Below are 22279 nucleotides of genomic sequence, written 5' to 3' on the forward strand. Positions count from 1 at the left end.
ACATTGGGTTAGCAGGAAAAATGCCATTCCGGCGAGGAGAAGGGTCAGCTTTGCCAGCTGCCCTGCAGCTGTGGCCGCCCGACAGGGGACGGCCTCCGTCAGCACATGGCGATGGCACAGGACCCCTGCACACCCCCGCATGCCGCATGCTTATGCACTGGCTCCTGGTCGTGCCCAAAACAGACCAGAGAGGTAGTCACTCTGGGGGATTATAAAAGTGCCCCCCCACCCCCCAGGGCCATATACTGTGAAAATTCCGTGGACAGTACAATACCCGGAAGGGCTTGGAATAGACCAAGTGCTCAATAAATGGGGCTTCAAATCACCGTTGTACCCATTTCACAGAGGAGAAAAGTTGAGGCCGAAAGAGGCCCTGGGACTCAAAGCCGGGTTGACCTGACTCCAGAGCCCCGACTCCCCTGTCACCAGTGGGAACCATGGTGTGTGTCCTGTGTGCTGGAGAGCCCTGCCGAGCTGAGCTCCTGTTGGCTGTGGGGCCACTTAGGAGTCACACCCTTTCCCGTCTGGGCCCTCTGTCCTTCTCTGACCTTCAGTGTCCTCTGGTCAGCTGAGGGTGTGGGGCGCATGCCAGGACCCCTCCCCTCCCCCCCACCCCACGCAGACCTCTTCCTCCTGCCCATTCACCCTTTCCTGGCTCCTCGCTGCCACCCACCACTGCGCTGGCACCTGCAGGCTGTGCCCTTTGGGCGCTGGTTCCACCCGCTGGTTCTCCCCCAGTTTGATCAGCTGACAGCCCCCCCAGGCCCCGGGTGGGAAGTACAGGGTTAATGATTGCTGAGGAAAGTGGCTCCTGAACTCGAATCATGTGAAAAGGAATTTGGGGAGGGAGGCGGCTCCAAGCTCACCTGGCAGCTCCCCGTGCCCCCCCACCCCACCCCTTCCTGCTCCCCCACTCTTCTCTCTCTGGATTCAGCACCACCGCTTTGCCCCTGCCTGCTTTCCTGCCCTGGCCTCTCTGCTTTACACTCCCTCTCTCTGGGGGGCACCTTCTCTCCTCTGCCCAAGCTGGCCCTTGCCCTCCCAAGCTCCGCTTCCTCCCTCGGGGAGCCCTCCCTGACTACCCGGGGGGGCCCCTTCTCTGAACAACCCTGCACCGTGGAGCACATTCTCCCCTGAGCTCTCCCCAGCGTGTCGGGCACTGCGGGGAGGTTCCTGGGAGGCATCAGGGACCTTGCAGATGGACAACGTCTGGCAGGGGAGCGAGCAGTGCATCCGGAGGGATGACTGGGTGGACAGGTAATGATTCAGGGGTGGACGTGTGGCCGTCGAGGCACCTGTGAGTCACCGAGTTGAGCGTGTCCCGGAGGCCGGTGGCCCCGCCGAGAAGTCGGTCTCCTTTCTTGCCCTCACACTTTATCACTGTGTCTGTCTCCACAGAAAGCAGGGATCTCCTTGAGGGCAGCCGTGGATTCTTAAACCTGCTCAGCAAGGACCGAGTTGTGGGCACCTACACCCCGAGGAAATGGGGAATTGAATCCAAAACTCACCTCCCTTGGTGCCCATCGCTGAACCCTCTCCCACTTGGCCTCTCTCCTCTGGGCACACACTTGCCACCTTTCCCTGCCGCCTCTGGTCCCCAGCTCCCCATGCTTCTGCTCACTTTGGGCTTGGAGTGCCTTGTCACCCATGTGGACCTAGGCTGCGTGGAGGTGGACAGTCCCAGAGGCTCAGGACAGTCATCCCAGGACTGGGCCTTGCCTGGGAGTCAGCGTGGGAGCCTGATAACCAGGCTGGTTTCCAGGGGGCCCCCCCTGAGGGTCCCGACTCCGGAAGCCTCAGGTGGGCTCACCTGGTCTGTTCTATGTTTTTAGCCTTAAGCTCTGGGTTCTTTGGATGCACAGTTGGGTTTGGGACTTAATATGAAAGAAGGTTTGCAGGCCCCTGTCTCGATCTCTGGCTTCACCCTCTTCCCCATGGTAGGTGCCCCGGGCCCCACGTGGACATTTCCAGGTGGGGAGTCACTGTCCGTGGAGAAGGCCTTCCTCCCCTTGGGGGGGCGGGCGGCACTGCATCTGTGGTGTGAGCTGAAGCCCGCCTCCCGAAGGACCCCTCTGGGGGTCTTAGTTCTGACCTCAGGGGCTGCAAGGCCTCCTCTGGGGTTCCAGACCTGCTTTCCCAGGATGTGGGAAGGTGCTGGGTGCCTCATCCTCACCGGGTCCCTCCCCTTTCCTTCCTCCTGTGGTCTGGGCTCTCTTGCAGGCTGACAGCCTTATCTCAGACTTTAAGTTTCTGATCAGATTAGAGGCTTGGGAAGAGTGTGAAGATGGGATCGTGCATCCTCCAGCAGCCTGACATTTGACCCCGACAGTTAGGGCCTGCATTCACCTTCCATTGACCTCGCAGGGACTTAGGTTTTCCCAAGGGGGTGGGGGAGGAACCCGTCTATGCACCCATTTTGGAGGCCAATGAGTTTTGAGGTGCGGACACCCTGGTCTTCACCCTGCAGAGCTCAGGGCAGACCAGCTCTGGGTGGGCTCTGCTCTCATCATGGACTGAAATCTCAGCAGTCTCAACTCGGGCTGTGCTTGTGGTCACTGGGCTTCACCTTCCCTCGCTGACCTTAGGAGAACTTACCTTAATTGAGCTATGGTGGGCCCAGGGAAGGAGTGTGTTTTACAGCTTTCCAGGTGGTTCTAAGGTGCATCTTGAGTTGAGGAACCCTATACTACATGCCCGGACCCCATCAGTCCAGCTTTGACTATGTGTGGAGATAGTTACACTGGAGTGAAAGAGCCAGAGCCCTCTTACTCTGTGTATCCTGTAATACTGAAATGTTATTTTACATTACATGTATTTTATACATTTTACAAGCAGGTATTTAAAAATTTAAGATGGGCACACCCCTTTAGTAGCTCAGTTGGTTGAGTGTCTGACTCTTGGTTTCAGTTCAGGTCATGATCCCATGGGTTCTGGGATGGAGCCCCGTGGAGGGCTCCTTGCTGGGCATGGAGTCTGCTTGAGATCCTCTCCCTCTGCCCCCCGCCCCCATCCCCCGCCACTTACGCGTTCGCTCTCTCTCAAATAAGTAAGTCTTTAAAAATATTTTTAAGTCAGTAAAACCAAATATTTAATAATTAAAAATATGTAAATGTGTAATATATAAATGTATAATGCCTTAAGATGAATGTAAAATTCATAAAAATAGACATTATAGTTCTAGCCTGAATTCACAGATAAACAAAAATGAAGTAATGAAAACATTGAAAGCTTACACACTTCAAAAACACCAAATCCAATCAAGAAAAATTGAAGATGAAATATTATTTGATCGCTTTTAATTTTTATTGATTTCTTTAAGATTGTATTTATTTGACAGAGAGAAAGCACAAGCAGGAGGAGCAGGAGAGGGAGAAGCAGACTGAGCAGGGAGCCCAATGCAGGACTCGATCCCAGGACCCAGGGATCATGACCTGAGCCAAAGGCAGATGCCTAACCCACTGAGCCACCGTGGTGCCCCTGTTTAATCCCTTTTTAAAGCAGAATCTTTTTTTTTTTTTTTTAAGATTTTGTTTATTCATGACAGACACAGAGAGAGAGAGAGAGGCAGACACACAGGCAGAGGGAGAAGCAGGCCCCATGCAGGGAGCCCGACGTGGGACTCGATCCCGGGTCTCCAGGATCACGTCCTGGGCTGAAGGTGGCGCTAAACCGCCGAGCCACCCGGGCTGCCCTAAACCAGAATCTTAAAAAAGTATATTAGTGATATCACTATGTCTCAAGTATGGTTTTTTTTTTTTTTCCCCCTACAAAACTTTCTAGAAAAAACTTTTCCTGGCTCTACCCTAGCTGGGGAATGGTGAGAAGATAGATTTGTGAGATATCTTCAAATATTTTCCGCTGACAAGGCCTTTTGGCTTTTTTTCAGGGACTGCTGTCTTTTATTTATAAGGAGCCATAGTTCTTGTTCCTGAAGCATTTCCGGTTTGCCCTCAAGTTCTTTGGTTTAAAAAAAAAAAAAAAAGTTCTTTGGTTTTATCTTGTCCAGATGAATAGTCTGATGCAGCATTTCCTGTATCAGTTTCAGAACTGTCGTGTTGGTATTCCACATGTTAGGAAATTCAGCAAACAGGGTAGTAATTATTCTTGCAACAGAGTTTTGCTTGGTTTACTGCCATGCAATCCTGAGAAGGACTCAAGACGTATTTCACATTTCAGGGTGGGTTGTTTTTTGGACATTGTGAGTGTCTCCATTTAAAAACATACACAAAAAGTGAGACATATAAAAAAATTCCATACCTGACCCCAACATTGAGCGACGCATGGCCAATCTTCCTTCCTCTCTACCCTCACCCACCACCCCTGCTCCCAGCTGGATTCTCTTGAAGCTGATCTAAGACATCATTTCATCTGTAATTCCTTCCCTATACATCTCTCAATGAAAAAGGCTCTTTAAAAAACACAGCTGCAGTTCTATTATTACACCTTAAGAATTGATCATTTCTCACTGTCATAAAATATCCAGCATTCAGATTTCCCCAGTTGTCTCATACATTTTTTTTTTTTTTTTTACAGTTGGTATGAGATTTCAGATCTTAAAAATTCTGAAGTGTACATTTTGGACCAAGCGAAAAGACACTGTTTTGGCACTGAGGTACAGGATTTACCAGTAGAGCCTGGCAACTACTGGGCCGAAGGTTCTAGGCAAATGGGCCAGATCCTGCCTTTGGGGTTCAGAGTGTGATAGACAGCAGAAGTCATGAGTTGTTCAGCAAGCATGCATTCAGTCAACAGTGATACTGCCCTGGCTGGGCACCATGGACATGGCAGGAACCAGGCCGACTCACCCAGTCTTGACTGTGGGGCGGCCAGCGCACTGGCATTTCACTGTGAAGTGTGCAGATGGGATGATAGAGACTTGCAAGTGGTACTTGAGTTTAGCCTTGAAGAATGGGTACAACCTCAAGAAGAGAAAGTGGAGGAAGCGGTGTTCCTCTCTTAGTAAACAGCAAGTGCAAAAGTATGGAACGTTCAAGGACAGGGAGGAGTGATGGGATGTGATGAGGTGTGGGGCATGTGGTGAGACTGATGGGAGGTGATGCTGAGGCTGGGTGGGCAGAGGATTTGAGGATATGCTAAGGAGCGGGGTCTTCTAGAACCCCCCAGTGGAGATCCCATGACTTTGTTGTAGGAACATAAAGTTCAGACCATGAGTCAGGAGAGCAGAGCCTTGTAGGAACCATGAGGAGTCATTTGGATTTGCAAGCCCTTCCTAGAGCCTTCCACTAGACCAGGAGTCCTGCACGTGGGGGGCAGGCCTAGGTCTGTCTTCAACTCCATGGATCTCCAGGGTTGGCACAGACAAAGTGCTCACTATGCGTCCATTGACTGATGACCTCCTAGTGCTCCCGATGCAGGACACCCTCGCCCACCTCCACCTTCACCATGGTCATAACAGAGGGAGCCCCCTTAAGCTGCAGCTCGGGGTATGTGGTGGCTTTTCCTAAATGGAGGAGCTATTTGGTTTTATGGACCTGTGCCCCACTTATTATGAATGGGGACTGCAAGGCCAGGGTTGCCCCTGGGGCAGCAGTCAGGTTGGGGCACATGGAGGGAGGCTCAGATACAAGACGAAAAGCTCGTCATTGCATTGTGGATTGGCTCACAATACTAATTTCTCCAAGACTTTCCAAGGGTTGGAGGGGACTCATTCACTTATTTCTTTTTAATAGCAATCTTGCTTTGGTGGGGAAAAAAAAATGCACATGCTCATAGTGGGCAAACTCTGGTGTCATAGAAAAGGAGGAAAAGAGTAAAGCAAATCCCTAGGGCTAACCACTACCATCTAGAAGGAGCCACTGTGAACACGTAGGGGGCATCCTCCCAAACGCTTTTCTGTCCATAAATACAAGCAGTTAAGTGTAACACAGTTTTATATGGATGGTGTTACGAGATTTATGCTGCTCCATAACCTGCTTTTTTTCATTTAACAACATGTCATGACACCGTTTCCTGTCAGTAGCCACAGATCTGTAACATTTTTTAATAGCCGAGCAGTGCAATTTTGCATGGCTGTACCATAACTTAGCCGGCCAGCTCTCTATTGCCAGAAATTTGGATTGTCTCCAACCTCTCACAATGTGCTAAAGAATATCATTCAGCTTTTTCAGATGTGCAATAATCGCCTAGCAGTAAGTATCCAGGATAGCTGGGCTAGCTGGAACAAAGGAAGGGCTTGGTTCTCTCACTGAGTCCTAAAGCCACCCTGGGAGGTCACCATGGCAACCCCTCCCCGCACGTGGAGCGCCCATTAGCTACACCTCCAGCCGGGGAGGTGGGTCAGGGCCCCCGAGAGGAAACAGTCGGTTTTCAAGCAAAATGACAAAACCCAGGGCAGAAGGAGCATGAGGGAGTGAGTGCTAATGCAGAACGGAGGTGGCTTAGGTTGCGGTGGCATTAATAGCCACTTTTTATTGAGTGCTTGTTATCTAGTAGATATTATGGTTTTTCAGCCTCACAAGAGTCATTGATACTTTCATTATCCTCATTTAACTGATAAGAAAATTCAAGTTGAAGTGATTAGGTGATGGGTCCGAGGGCACGTGAAATGATGGAGCTGGGATTTGAAATCGTCTTGCGTCCGCCACTCAGATTTCTCCTTACTGTGCCTTAGGTGCCAGCCTCTCCCCCGTCACCATCCTGAGACCTCCAGTCGCGACTCCCCAGCCCCGGTGCATTCATTCTCAAGGCCTTCAGATGGTGCACCCTGAGCCTTCATCTGGGCTCTTCTCCTGGCTCCGTGCTGGGCACCTGTCACTCCATCCCCTGCGCCACCTCCATGCTGAACGGTGGACAGCTCCCCGAATGTGTGCTGTGCCTCCCTCCTCGGCGCCTTGGCCCCTGCCGCACCCTCAGCTTAGGGCGGTCTCTGTCCTCCATGGCAGCTGCACTCCTGCTTATTCTGCAACACTTAGCTCAAGCTTCATGTCTCAAGAAGTCTTTCCTGACTCTCTGATGTGACGCCCCGCCTCTGTGTCCCCCCCCCACCCCGCCCCAGAAGCATCTCATGGTTCTAACCATCAGATGTGTTTTGTGTCACTTGTCAACGCTGATCATCTGCACTAGAATGTGAGCTCTTACAGGATGGAAGGGTCCGTCCCCATTGCCTACGTGGTCTCTTGGACACATAGTGGGTGTTGTGTAAATGGGTGCTGAACGAATAAGTAGGTGGCCAAGCATGTTCCTGTTGGCTCTCCATTTCCGCTCCCTGCCCCGGGCAGCTCTCCCCAGGGGGAGCAGGGGGATGGGTGACTTTAACCCAGGTGTATTGGAGGAGCACCCTGTCTACCAGCAGCTGCGCCCAACTTCCCCACCTCTCGCCTGGCTGGTTCCCCAACATTGCCCCTCAATACCGGCCACCATCCTCCAGACTGGCTAACCCCTTTCTCTCACGGTTCTTACCCTTGCCCTGCCAGGGAAACTGAGGTACCGGGCGAATCCTTTCAATCACTGCTCCTGCTGCTCCCCCTCCAGTCTGTCAGTTTTGCTCCATCAGTGCCATGAACCTGACTTTTTCTCATCCGTTGGATCTTCATCTGCTCTTCTCCCTCTGGAGCACTCTTGAAAGTCACCTCTCTCCGCTTCCTAAATCCATCTGTACCCTTGATCTGTGCTTCAAGATGTGGTCACATATTTTTAAACTGCAAATTTGTGCAAATCAAACTCAACTCGACCGGAATCTCCTTGATCCTACTCCCTTCCTGGGTGTCATCATTTCCCAGCCCGTGGGACATGGGCACCTTGAGACCCTGGCGCCCTGTGATCAGACACCTGACGTTGATCAGCAGAGCCCAAAATGCAGAGCTCTGGGCTGAGCCCGGCAGGAGTGGGGGGTTTGCTGAGAATCCGACTGCACCTACCCCACTTACTCGGAGAGAAGGAACAGCAAGTTGTCGCTGTATGTGAACTTGACCTTCAGATTTGTCAAGAGAAACTGGAGTCCGGGTTTTTCTTTCTTTCTTTTTTTTTTTTGATGTTGGCTCGCATTTGTTTTTCTTTTCTTTTTTTAAAAAAAGATTTTATTTATTTATTCATGAGAGACACACAGAGAGGCAGAGACACAGGCAGAAGGAGAAGCAGGCTCCCTGTGGGAAGCCCGATGCGGTACTCGATCCCAGGACCCCGGGATCACGACCTGAGCCAAAGGCAGATACTCAACCACTGAGCCACCCAGGTACCCCTGATGCTGACATGTATTCATGTGCTTATTGGCCATGTGTATGTGTCCTTTGGAGAAATGTCCATTCCAGTCCTTTGCCCATTTTTGAATTGACTTCTTGTTGAGTTGTAAGAGTTCTTTATATATTCTGGATATAAGTCTCACCATATATATGGTTTGCAGTATTTTCTCCCATTTTGTTTTCCAGTCTCTTGATAATACCTTTTGATGCACAGAAAATTTTAATTTTCATATGCATTTTTTTTAAATTTTTATTTATTCAAGATAGGCACACAGTGAGAGAGAGAGAGGCAGAGACACAGGCAGAGGGAGAAGCAGACTCCATGCACCGGGAGCCTGACGTGGGATTTGATCCCGGATCTCCAGGATCGCGCCCTGGGCCAAAGGCAGGCGCCAAACCGCTGCGCCACCCAGGGATCCCTTCATATGCATTTTTGAAGGTAAAGCAGAAGTCTGAAGGCAGCTTGAGGCTGCTCTTAGACTCTGCCCACCCCATTCCTCACCTTCCCTAGTGCAAGTTCAACTCTCTGTGCTGGCGAGGACCATTTGGTGGTTCTCTGGGAGGGGCCTCCTGGCAGAGTGGTGGAATGGGTCACCTCCTGGGCTCTGTGCTGTTTTCCGGTTAACACGAAGGAGACCTAGACAAGAGCCGCAGGAGGAAGAAGGGAACCAGAGGTGGGCCCCAGATGCCAGTCCCCGTCCTGTCTTTGCTTCTCAGCTGGCTCAGAGCAAGTCTCTCCAGCAGCTGCTCTGTAGCCAGCAGCCTCCTGACATGCCCAGAAAGCTGGGACCTGGCCATCAGCATTCAGAACACACCAGTATGGGCAGAAATGTGGCTCCTGTCCACTCTCCAGCGTTCCCCACTGTCTTCTCATGAAACCTAAACTCCCTATATTAACGTTGCTTCTTCGGGTCAAATGTATGATGTCTTGTCTGAAATGCCATTGATGAAATTCATGCATCCAGTGGTAACTTGGATTAGAGACCTCTCAGGAGTTTCCTGATCTCGTGTTTCTAGTTTTCTAAAGCAAGCATGGGAAAAATTCCCTACCAAACAGCCTTCTTTGTTTTTGCTACATATGCCCAACTATGAGTTTTTTGTTTTCCAGCATAATTTTTTTCAGAAAAGAGGAAGTGGCATAATGATTGGGTCCATCTAGAGTTTTTCATATTTGGGGCCACTGCATTCCTTTATTTTTTAACAATTAGCTGGCTGTATGGGCGGTTTGGGGGGGAGACCCTATAACCTGAAACTGTCCCCATTCATGCTTGTTTGGGATCCATCCAGAAGGCACCTGACACACACAATCAAAGAGATAGAAAATGTAATACAGATTGAAATTTAGGCGCAAAAGTGTAACACAGGTTGAGACTTATTCCCAGGTATATGGTCTCCCATTGCAAGAACTGGTTTTGTTATAAAGGAGACTTCAGTGATCCCTTTAAAGAGCAGAGTAGGAAGATGAAAAGAGTAGCTGTTGCAAATTAACCCAAGCCAGTCGCTCATTTACAATTTCTGTATTTCATCAATTCCTGCATGTTGTTGTTTTACAAGCTCTGAAATCAGGATTCATTTCCAATCAGTGATGTCATCTCCTGATTATGGTTGACAGCATTTTTTCCCCATCCTACTGGCACACAAAACAGTGGTGTGAGCTCCAGCTGAGAGTGTCTGAGAGTGCATTGAGATACACTCTTGGGCGCTGTCCGTGTTTAGAGGTACCTGCGAATGGTGTGGAGGGGGGACCCCACACCCTCACAGCTGGGTGGCTCGGGGCACTGCACATGGAGAGTCTCAGGCTGAGTTCCCCCCGCCATCCACATGTTTTTCCGAAAGGGCAAAAGCAGGTGAAGTCCCAGCCCTCTGCCCTTTTAGGGACCCTTAGGCACTTTTCTGAAAGCGCCTGTGAGATTGATAGATTTGCATCAGTTGGACTTCTCCCTCCTTGTAGGCTCCTAAATCCTCCCACCTGGGCTCATTCAGAGAGGAGCCACTCTGGGGCATCCTGTCGCCAGCCTCGCTCATGCAAGGGGAAGGGTACCTGGCGATCCTTCTCCTCAACTCCCATGTCTTCGTCGGACTCAGTCCTCCAGTGAAGCAGCATACACTGCACTAATTCGTAAAGGCCCTCAGGTGTGGATCTGAAATAACCCCAGCTGAACCAGAGGTGTGTGGCCTCTGGAGTTTGAGTTTATGGTTAATCTTTCAAATGCTAATTAGCCACCACCGCAGGGTGTGGGTTAAAACTAGCAATTTCTTATCACACTATCTGTGTGAGGTGTTTGCAAGCAAATCACGGTCAGTATAATAATAGTAAATGAATACTTCTGTCCTAAGATACATTTTGTAGCAGCAGCATTAAACACAGAGGCGCCTGGGTGGGTTAAGGATTCCAACTCTTCATTTCAGCCCTGGTCATGATCTCAGGGTCATGATCTCAGTGTTGTGAGATTGAGCTCCACGGAGGCCTCAGTGCTGGGCTCAGCCACTGGGCTTGGAACCTTAAGATTCTCTCTCTCCCAATCCCTCTGCCCCTCCCCCCTTGCCCCTCCCCCCTGCTTTCTCTGTCTCTCTTTAAAAAAAAAAAAAAGTACAGACTTCAAATAATTTTATAGGAAAATGAGAATATTTTTCACTTAAACTATATTAGTAATTCCAAAACCTGGCTGTGTAGTTATGAAGATAACTGTTACCGAAGATGCATATGAAGATTTTGAATACACTTATTTCTGTGCGACGTGAGTGGGAAAAGCAACATTTTAAAAGTAATAGGTTTGATATAGTAAGGGATTCTAATATGCCTAACCACATTGGTAAGTTAATGTTAGAGACTGTGTACTAGTTCATTTGCATCCCTAGAAATTATACATATTTTGGACCCTCTCATTGGGAAAATAGCCCATCAACTTATATTCATTCAGTCACCTTATATGTAGACATATTTGGGAGGTTACAAGGTTTATCTGCCAAGTCCACAAGGCCTGAGATTCAGAGTATGTAGGATGAAGTTTGGGGGGTGGGAGGACCTCCAGGAATAGGAATGGAGCACCAGGCAAAGAGGGAGGAGGTAGTCAGGTGCAAATTTCACCTTGATGGTGATTTTGTTGCTATGATTTGGAACCCCCCCTTTTTTTTAGGGTTTTCTTTTTCTTTTTCTTTTCTTTTCTTTTCTTTTTTTTTTTACGGCTATTTCAGGAGAACTTGGCAGGTCTTTGAGAGTGTGTTTATAGCCCCTTTCCCCTCTTTTAGCTGTTTTAAAACATGTTTAAGCTGTGGAACCCCCATTTAAATGAAATCTCACATGGAACACCAATATGCTGTTGAAATCTTGGCAAAGCTTCACATTGTGCTTTGACTTGGGAACTGTCCGAAGCCTTTTTGTTTTATTCGCTCTTGTTTCTAGGCCTCTGTAGAAAGAAACAGCAAACCAAGCGGCTGTTGGAAATACTGGAGATTATACTCTGGTGCTTATAGTGTTGGTGACCATTCAGAGCCTGGTGTGTGATGGGAACTAGAAAGACCAGCGAGTTCATTTTATGTTCAATTATATTGGCCGTAATTAACAACACAACCTATGAATCATCAGTCACACTTTCTGAATTTCCATGATCATCCAGGGGTGTTTCACAATTTTGACAGACAGAAAGGTTTCTGTTTCAGATGCAACCTGATGATGGTTTAATGGGAGAGTTCCTACTTCCTTAGCAGAAGGACGTGACTTAAGAAATCTCTGGCTTTTGAAAGAGCCAAGGTCAAGTCTTAGCTGAGAGTTTGTCTCAATCTGATTATCAGACAAGGAAGGCCGTCCTTTAGCCGCTGGGTTATAAACATCATTGTAAACACTCTGCATTGTCCATCATGTCTCAGGAGCAAAGGGAAATTAAGACCTAGTACTAAGAACTTCATGACCCTTTATTCAAAGTTCATTCTCTTCTGAAACCAGAAATCAGATCCTAGTCCTACTGTCCACTAGCTGTGGGGTCTTGGCCAAGTCCCACAGCTTCCATTTTCCTGCCTGTAAAATAGAAAATGAATTTTCCTATCTGAAAATTAATAATAATAGCAAGTGTGTTGGACCCTTACTCTATGGCAGGCCCTTGACATGAGTTCTGTCTTTTAATCATAACGATACCCCCATGAAAAAGTATTATGGTTATTTCTATTTTACCAATAGGGGAACTGAGGCACAGGCGTTATGTTCCTTGCCCCAGGGTTGCACGGGAAATGATGAACCAGTCTCTGAATGCAAGTGGCTTGAATCTAGCACCCAGGTCCTTAACTGCCCTGCCTTGTCTCCTGAGATGGCCATGGTGGGGGTGAATGAGATGGTCCAGAGGGGCAAGGTGACCAGCACAGGCTTGTCAGAGTGGGTGAGTTGGCCTTTTTCTTAGGGTAACTTGTGCTATCTGGTTGGGTGCTGCATCTGTTTCTTTATACATTTCTTGGAGATAGTGCCTGTCTTACTCATCTTTTTTTTTTTTTTCCTATGCAGTGAAAGACGAGAATGGTATAGCAGATGCCTTCTTCCCTCTATTCTATGTGTCACAAACCTATGCAATTTTTTGAAAGATTTATTTATTTTAGAGAGAGAGTGTCAGAGTGTGCAGGAGCAGGGAGAGGAGCAGAGGGAGAGGGGGAGAGAGAATCCTTGAGCAGACTCCCTGCTGAGTGCAGAGCCTGATCCCACCACCCTGACATCAGGACCTGAGCTGAAACCGAGAGTGGGCCGCTTAACCGACTGAGCCACCCCAGGTGCCCCAAACCCATACCATTTTTAGATCTGTTAAATTCGTGCCTTGTCTTTCAAGCTGCAGAGAATCCTCAACTACGCATTTAGCCTTTCACTTACTTGCCTTCAGTGGCTGAAGGAAGACACAAGTGATTCATAGGCTACTCTCATCACCCCTTATGTTTGCGTTTGGTGGTCATCCTGTCTGGATGACGTGTGCTGGGAGAGTAGGCGACCATTTCTTGTCTTTGTCCTGCCTGTGACATTGAGGCTACTCGGGGGAGAACAAGAGGACCAAGGTGGACAGGACTGTGGAGACCAGACTTGGTCCCATTATTGTTTGAGGATTTCCTGGTGTGCCTGAGTTCCCCACAGTACGGGACCTTCATTCACCTCGTGTTCTGCCACCAGGTGGATTCACGGTGCTTCCGAGAGTATGGGGGTCTTGGTGATTAGGTCTGCAAAACCGAGAGAACCGAGGTGTGCCGGGGCCCACTCACATCGCTGTTGTTTGCACAGTATTAACTTTTATTTTCTTTAACCTGGGTGAAACGTACCTGTGCTTTAAAAAAAAAATTATTTTCTAGAAAAAAGTCTTTTCTTTATTATTCCGTAGTTTGGAAATATTTCACAAGCTTTCATTGTGGTGGAATATGCGCAACATAAAATCGACAGTTTTAACCATTTTTAAGTGTATAGTTCAGCAATATCACATTCAGAATGCTGCACAACCATCACCACCAGCTGTTTCCAGAACTTTTTATCATTCCAAACAGAAACCCAGCGCCATTAAACAGCAACACCCCTTTCTTCCCCCAGCCCAGGTTCTGATCTATTTTTTTGTCTGTCAATTTGCCTGCCCTAGGTGCCTTGTAATTGTGGAATCATACAACATTTATCCCCGTTTTTTTTTTTTAAGTTTTTTTTATTTATTCATGAGAGACACAGAGAGAGGCAGAGACATAGAGGGAGAAGCAGGTTCCCTGCGGGGAGCTCAGTACAGAACTTGATCACAGGACCCCAGGATCACACCCTGGGCCGAAGGCAGATGCTCAACCACTGAGCCACGCAGGCATCCTACATTTGTCCTTTCTGTGACTGGCTTATTTCCTTTAGTGGATGTTTCCAAGTTTCACTGATGTTGAAGCATCGATCACCGTGGCATTCCTGTTTGAGACTGTGTAATATTCCATTGTGTCCCTGGACCATATTTTGTTATTTTATTCATCCGTTCATCTGCTGGCAGACATTTGGATTGTTTCCCTCTTTTGACTGTTGTGAATAATACATCAGTGGTTTTGAGAAAGAAGCAAATTTATAGCGGCGAAACACAAATACATTGTATTTTGCTACAGACTTCCAGATAATAACACATAGAGCATAAAGAACTCTAATAAGCATCAAAAAGTCTAAACAAACCACAAAAACCGAAACACACTTCAAGTTCAGAGGACGAGCATCATTGCTTTCATGAATGGTGTTAAACTAGTATTTGCCAAAGGCCTGGGAGGAGCCAGGCGTCACTCTTGAGTTTCTAGCCATCCCAGCAGGAGGGGTCCTCTCCAGGCACCTGGGCAGGTAGCTTTGCTTGCAGGCAGGTGTGGTCGGTGTGACACGAGGGGTACAGGTGTGAACCAGGGTAAATTCCTAGCGCTGCTCTTTCTTTGCTAGACCGAGCTTGGATGTTTTTGTTTCCTAGGCCCGTCCTGAGGGGTTGGGGTCCTCTAGCTCACATTACTCACAGCTGTTAAGCAGTCCTAATCCTGCATTTAAACAGCCTGGTTACTTGAAGTTGCTGTGTCTCCAGCTAGTGCCTCGGCTCTGCCTGTCTGGTTCTTGAGTGGGTCTCAGGGCAGCCATGCTCCCGTCGGCCTTCTGGAAGAGCTGCTTTTCTTTGGGCGATCTGGGGCATGGCCCTCGTCCTCCTCTGCCCACCGAGTGGCCACACACCCGGGATCACACAGTCTGCCCAGGGGCAGCACACGACACAGCGGAGAGCCAGCAGCTCCAGCCCTCCCCTAGCCGTGCGACCTCAGAGACCTCCTTCACCCCTCTGGCCCTGGTACGCGACGGGAGGGGACCAGGTGGCCTCTGTTGCCCTTCCAGCCCCACACTTTCATGATTACCCATATTATGATTTAATGACCTCCCGCCCGCACTCTTGGAATATATGACTCAGCAGTCTGATAGTTTTGCTGCTGTTTTTAAGGAAGCCTGATTATTTTGCCATCACAAGCAAGTGTTTGTTCCCTGGTCAAACAACCTGACAGCCTTGATCCGGCTGGATTGGGCTGAGGCTGACTGCACTTCTTCTTGCCGTCCTCTTTTAGGGAAGCAGCTCGGGCACCGGCGGGCCGCAGGCACCCCAGGCCATGTCAGAACTTTTGAGTGGGTGACGGGGAGCAGCTGTCAGCCAGTGGCCTTCCTGACCTAGCTTCGAGATGCTGAGCCTCAAGCTCCCCCGGCTGTTCAGCATCGATCAGATACCCCAGGTATGTGGGGTCGTCCAGTGGTTAAGTTCGGGGCGGTGACACGGGTGCAGTCTCTGCACCAGGGAGGGGGTGGGGTGGGGGTGCGGTTCCTGGCTTTGCTCCAGCCAGCCTGCTCTGTATAGACACCCCACCCCAGGGAAGGACAATCTCCTGCGCCCCCCGCCGACGCTGAACCTGGAAATGGGAACGATCCCGAAACTGCTGATGTTGTAACCCTTCCCTGTGACATCTGTATTTTATCCCAAAGCGAAGTCTTTATGGAGATTCCACGCTCTAGCCAAAGGGATGTAGCCAGCAGCTCCCAGCTGGGTCGGATTTTCTTTGGGACCCTCCCTTGGGTGCTGGGAAGCAGGCCAGGGGTGAAGCACCTCGGGTGTGGCTTCGCCCTTGTCCTTATCATTTGCAGGAGGCTCAGGCCAGGTGCAGCTGGGGGCGAGGAGGAGGGTGGTCTCGCGGGCCTGGGCCCGGGCCCCCTCGTGGACTGCCGGGCCCCGGAGCTCCCATGCAGCCACCCTGAGACCCCTGTACGCATCGGCCACCCGCATTGGTAATGGGTCTGCGGTGAGGCCAGGCTGCTGGTGAGCCCCAGCCGGCCGGCGCACCTGTCCCCGGCAGAGAAGGCATCATTTCCTCCACACCATTGTTGCCACTGTCAGAGTCCCTTCCTCTTTCACGGAAGATGAACACGTGTTATTTCACAGTGGGATGTTTGATCTGGAGGAGACCAGATGAAGGGGGACCTCTCCACTCGGGAACACTAGTCCTGGGCGCCCTCAGCCCTGTGTGCAGAGTTCAAGAGCGGGCAGGTGGCTAGTGTGTGGCTGGGTGGCTGCAGCTAGGTGGCTCCGAGGGGACGGTTGGACACCAGCCAGAGCTGTCTGGTGGGAAGCGACAATGGACACGGCAGGTGACAGACAGAAACGAGGCTGGCCTCGCAGGAAGCCCCGCATGTGCTCCCAGGGCTGTGTCGCCTGCTGCGATTTTCTCTGCTGGCTTCTACCCACAGAGCACTAGTGGCGGCAACTAGTGAGAGCATGGGCTGATCCTTTGATCGTTCAGTCACGACATTTTTCTTGACAGCCTGCGATGATGTGCAAGGTGTCACTTTTCACTTTATTGATGGTATCCTTTGAAGCACAAGTCTTTTTTGTGTGTGTGTGTGTGTGTGTGTGAGTATTTTTTTTATTGGAGTTCGATTTGCCAACATATAGCATAACACCCAGTGCTCATCCCGTCAAGTGCCCCCCTCAGTGCCCATCACCCAGTCACCCCCACCCCCTCCCACCTCTCTTTCCACTTCCGCTTGTTCATTTCCCAGAGTTAGGTGTCTCTCATGTGCTGTCATCCTCATTGATTTTTCCCACTAATTTTCTCTCCTTTCCCCTTTATTCCCTTTCACTCTTTTTTATATTCCCTGTATGAGTGAAACCATATAATGTTTGTCCTTCTCCGATTGACTTCACTCAGCATCATACCCTCCAGTTCCATCCATGTTGAAGCAAATGGTGGGTATTTGTCGTTTCTGATGGCTGAGGAATATTCCATTATGTACATAAACCACAGCTTCTTTATCCATTCATTTGTCGATGGACGCTGAGGCTCCTTCCACAGTTTGGCTATTGTGGACATTGCTGCTAGAAACATCGGGGTGCAGGTGTCTTGGCTCTTCACTGCATCTGTATCTTTGGGGTAAATCCCCAGCAGTGCAACTGCTGGGTCGTAGGGCAGGTCTATTTTTAACTCTTTGAGGAACCTCCACACAGTTTTCCCAAGTGGCTGCACCAGTTCACATTCCCACCAACAGTGCAAGAGGGTTCCCCTTTCGCCACATCCTCGCCAACATTTGTTGTTTTCCTGTCTTGTTAATTTTCACATTTCTCACTAGTGTGAGGTGGGATCTCATTGTGGTTTTGATTTGTATTTCCCTGATGGCCAGTGATGAGGAGCATTTTCTCATGTGTGTGTTGGCCATGTCTATGTCTTCCTCTGTGAGATTTCTGTTCATGTCTTTTGCCCATTTCATAATTGGATTGTTTCTTTGCTGTTGAGTTTAGTAAGTTCTTTATAGATCTTGGATACTAGCCCTTTATCTGATATGTCATTTGCAAGTATTGAAGCACATCTTAAATTTTGCTATTAATCTATTTTTTAAATCATTTTCTTGCTTGTGATTTTGGTGTCATATTTAAGAATCCTTGGTTAATTCAAGGTCTTGAAGATTTGCTCCTATATTTTCTTCTAAGAATCTTATCTCTTACATATAGATCTGTGATCCATTTTTGAGCTAATTATTGCATGTGGTGTGAGACAGGAGTCCAGCTTTCTTTTTTTTTTCTGTATATATATGTTGGTATCAAGTAGTTCCAACATCATTTCTTGGTAAGACTATTCCTTCTTCAGTAAATTGCCTTAGCTCCTTTACTGAAAATCAGTTGAGTATAAATGTGAGGGTTTACTTCTGGACTCTAACTTCTATTCTGTTGATTTGTTTTTGTGCCAGTACCACACTGTCTTCATTACTGTAGTGTTATAGTAAGACTTGAGAAATGTGAATCTTTCAACTTTGTTTTTTTCTTTTCCAGATTGTTTTGACTGTTTAAGGTCTCTTGCATTTCCATATGAATTTATTTTTTTATTTTTAAAAATATTTTATTTATTTACTCATGAGAGACACAGAGAGAGAGAGAGAGAGAGGCAGAGACACAGGCAGAGGAAGAAGCAGGCTCCATGCAGGGAGTCTGACGTGGGACTCGATCCCCGGTCTCCAGGATCACAACCAGGGCTAAAGGTGGCATTAAACCACTTAACCGCTGAGCCACGGGGCTGTCCCATTTCCGTATGAATTTAAGGATCAGCTTGTCAATTGCTGCAAAACAAACCAAAAGGCAGCTGGGATTTATTTTAGGGATCGCATTGAATCTGTTGATCAACTTGGGGACCGTTACCATCTTAACAATATTAAGTCTTTTAATCCATGAACATGGGATGTCTTTGCATTTATTTAGATCCTGAATTTCTTTCAGTGATATTTTGTAGTTTTCAGTGCACGGGTTGACACCATGAAAAGAATTTGTTGAATTTATTCCTAAGCATTTTATTGGTTTTGATATTGCTGTACATGGAATTATTCCCTTAAATTCACTTTCATATTGTTCATTGCTAGCATATAAAAAGAAAACTAAATTTTGTGGATCGATCTTACTTTCTGCAACCTTGCTGAACTTATTTATTAGTTCTAAAAGTTTCTTAGTTCTTGGTTTCTTAGATCCTTAGGATTTCCTGTATGTAAGGCTGTATCACTTGCAAATACAGTTTTGCATCTTCATTTCCTATCTAGATGCCTTTTGTTTCTTTTCCTTATCCAGTTGACCTAGCTGGAACTTCTGCCACGATAAAGCATAGAAGTGGTGAGAGCAGACATCCTTGTGTTGTTCCTGATCTTAGGGGGAAAGCATTCTATTTTCTACCACTAGAGTGTTAGCTGTGGCTTTTACTGGTTGAAGAAGTTTAAAAAGATGAAATGCTTTTTCTGTGTCTATTGACATAATCATGTGGTTTTGTTTTTTTCTCCTCTTAATCTCGCCAGCTTGCCTTTTTTTTTTTTTTTAATATTTGAAAAGAGGTGGATTTGTGGCTCAGTGGAGCCTTTCTGTTATGTATTTTATATCTCCAATGTCTGTTATTTTTTTTATTATTTTCTTTCTGCTTTGGGTTCCTTTTGCTATTCCTGCTCTAACTTCTTAAGTTAATCACTTTGCCTTCTAATGTAAGCAACTGAGTTCATATATTTCCCTCAAGTATTGCTTTAACTGCAGACTACATGTGCTGTTTGAATTCATTTCTAATTTCCATTTTGATTTCTTATGTAACTTACGATTGCTCAGAAGTGTGTGTGAATTTTTTTTATTTCCCAAAAGTCTGGAGTTTTTGTTATTGATTTAACGTAATTGATTGCAGCCTGACAGTGTCCTCTGTATCATTCCCATCATGGAAATTTGTTTAGACTAGCTTTATGGTTTAGCACATGATCAATGTGCATAAATCTTCTAAGTGTGCCTGAAAATAATATATAATCTTCAGTTGTGGGGGCAGTATTGCATATGGGTCCTGTAAAATTGTTTTTTTTAAAAAGATTTTATTCATTTATTCATGAGAGATACAGAGAGAGAGAGAGAGAGAGGCAGAGACATAGGCAGAGGGAGAAGCAGGGTGGGGAGCCTGATGCATGACTCGATTCCAGCACCCCAGGATCGTGCCTTGAGCCAAAGGCAGATGTTCAACCACTGAGCCACCCAGGCATCCCAGACCAAATATTTTTTTATATTATTACTAATTGTATTCTGCTTGATGTATCCGTCATTGAGATATGTTAAAATCTTCCACCCTGATGGCAGATTTGTGGATTGCTCCTTGTATATAAGTCAATTTTTGCTTTATGTATTTTGAACCTGTATATTTTAGGTACATCCAGATTTATGTAATATCTTCCCAGTGCAGTAAATTTCTTATTATTTGGAGTGATTTTCTTGCTATCTAGTAATGCTTTCATCTTAGAATCTGTCTTGCAGTCATATAGTGAGTCCAACTTTTTTGTTTTTGTTATTTGTCTAGTTTATTTTTTTCCTTCCTTTGACTTTTAACCCCTCCTTGTCCTTATATTTTAACTGTATCTTGTGTAAATGGCACACAATTGGGTTTTATCTAGTTTGACAATATTTGTCATTTAACTGAATAGTTTAGTCTGTTTATATTGATAAAGATTATTGATATATTTACATTTATTTTGATCATCTTATGTGGTTTCTATTTGTTATTTTCTCTGTCCTTTCCTTTCTTGCTTTCTTTTTTTTTTTTTTTTTTCTTGCTTTCTTTGGATTGAGTTTTACATCCTTATTTCTTTTTTCCTTTTAACATTTGATTTTCTCCTCCACTTGTTTTATAGTTAATATCTAGGAATATGCTCTGTATTTATTGGTTTAGTGATTGCTCCAGCTATTATAGCAAGAAAAATTGTATTAGGCAGGAATGTGAGGCCCCAGCTGATCACACAGAATGTTCTGGAATGGGGTTTGTCCTTCATACTTGTCCCAAAAGAGAAGAGGAAGTCAGGACTTCATATCCATCATCAATGGATATGTCTGCCGCCTCTGGGCAGGGAGTATAACATGGTCAATGTAGTGGCAGTTCCCAGAGAGGAATGGGTGACCCAGTTCTGGAGGGAAGGGTTCCCTCCTAAGTGCATCGTGGTATCTACTACAAGAAGATACCCTGCTTTGAACTGCCGTGGCTGAGATGTGACATTAACCAGAAATAGTCACATGGCCCCAAACCAACTGCAAAAAGTCTGAGAAATGTAGGAAAGTAAATGGAATATGTGGTGAGCACCAGTTGTTCCTGCCACACCTAACTTACTGGATCTGCAGACCAGCAACTTTCAAATCCTAGAAGCTTATCAGTTTGTTTTCAAATATCCCAACAAAAGCATTATATTTTTCTCTTTCTGGAGAAATATTCCCTGTCTCTTATTTGATTTTTCAGATCTACCTCTTAATCTCTCTGGACTGCTTTCTTTGAATCTGCTTTCAGTTTACTGATTTTCTGTTCAATTAGATCCGGTCTGCTATTTATCCCTTCAATGATTTTTTATTTCAATGTTTCTTAACTTCCAAGTTATATTAGGTTCTTCATAAGTTTGTTTGCCTTTCTTTCTTTGTTTTACCTTTAAAGAGTTTATTTATTTGAGAGAGAGAGAGACACACACACACACACACAGGAGAGGGAGAAGCAGGCTCCCCAGTGAGCAAGGAGCCCTAAGCAGGGCTCAATCCCAGGACCCTGGGATCATGACCTGAGCCAAAGGCAGACACTTAACTGACTGAATCACCCAGGTGCCCCAGTCTGTTTACTTTTTATTCTTATTTTTAAGCTATTTTTTAAAACATACTGAACATACTGACTTTATATTTCAGTACCTGTTCCTCAATCTCTCTTTCTGCCATTCATGGTTTTTGCCATTTCTGATGCCTGGCCTTGTTTACAGGTGTGTGCCTGCTTGCATTAAAACAGAAATCCTGGGCAGCCCCGGTGGCCCAGCGGTTTAGCGCCGCCTTCAGCCCAGGGTGTGATCCTGGAGACCCGGGATCAAGTCCCACATCGGGCTCTCTGCCTGGAGCCCGCTTGTCCCTCTGCCTGTGTCTCTGCCTCTCTCTCTCTCTCTGTCATGAATAAAGAAAGAAAGAAATCTTTAAAAAAAAAAAAACCTCCAGAAAGGATTTGCATTTGCTTTTGTTACCGGAGGGAGCCACAAAACTTTGACCTTTATCTGTTTGTAGCCACTTTAATTTTACCACTTGAGATTTCTTGGACCGTAGAGGTAATGTGGGTTTGGATCAGAAACCCATATGAAATCTAGCTGACGGTTCTGAATGCTGGGTAGAGATTGTTTCAGAAAGACAGCTTTCCTTATTCTCCTTCTGCCTGGTGGGATTTATTTCACATTCTCTCATCTTTAGAGTCCTAGCCTCATTGGCAAGATCTGCCGTTGTGTGTGTGTGTGTGTGTGTGTTTAAGACTTTTTTACTTATTTGAGACAGAGAAAGAGAGAGAGAGAGAGAGCACAAGCAAGGGCAGAGGAAAAAGCAGGGTCACAGCTGAGCAGGGAGCCCGATGTGGGACTCGATTCCAGGACCCCAGGATCGTGACCTGAGCCAAAGGCAGATGCTTAACCAGCTGAGCTACCCCAGGACCCCGGCAAGGCCTGTCTTTGATGGGCCTTGGGGTTCATCTCTTATTTGCAGAGCCTGGCAGCAGAAATTCTGATGCTGAAGGCAGCTTCCCACATGGGGCTCCTGGTTACCTTT

The 22279-nt window shown here is 47.0% G+C and overlaps 1 protein-coding gene across 7 annotated transcripts in view; it reads left to right on the forward strand.

Moving 5' to 3' along the window:
* The window catches only part of PAQR5 (progestin and adipoQ receptor family member 5), a 70484-nt gene that overhangs the window by 16420 nt on the left and 31785 nt on the right, over positions 1-22279 (forward strand). For 6 of the 7 annotated variants that reach the window (XM_072809388.1, XM_072809389.1, XM_072809390.1 and 3 more), the window contains one exon: positions 15258-15419. In XM_072809388.1, coding sequence (XP_072665489.1) covers positions 15369-15419 — 51 coding nt within the window. In that variant the 5' untranslated portion in view covers positions 15258-15368. Of the gene's footprint in view, positions 1-968; positions 1258-15257; positions 15420-22279 lie in introns of those variants that run through there. The other variant, XM_072809393.1, reaches the window with a different exon arrangement.

The sequence above is a fragment of the Canis lupus genome, chromosome 32 (genome assembly GCF_048164855.1).
Source record: "Canis lupus baileyi chromosome 32, mCanLup2.hap1, whole genome shotgun sequence".
Classification (NCBI taxonomy): domain Eukaryota; kingdom Metazoa; phylum Chordata; class Mammalia; order Carnivora; family Canidae; genus Canis; species Canis lupus.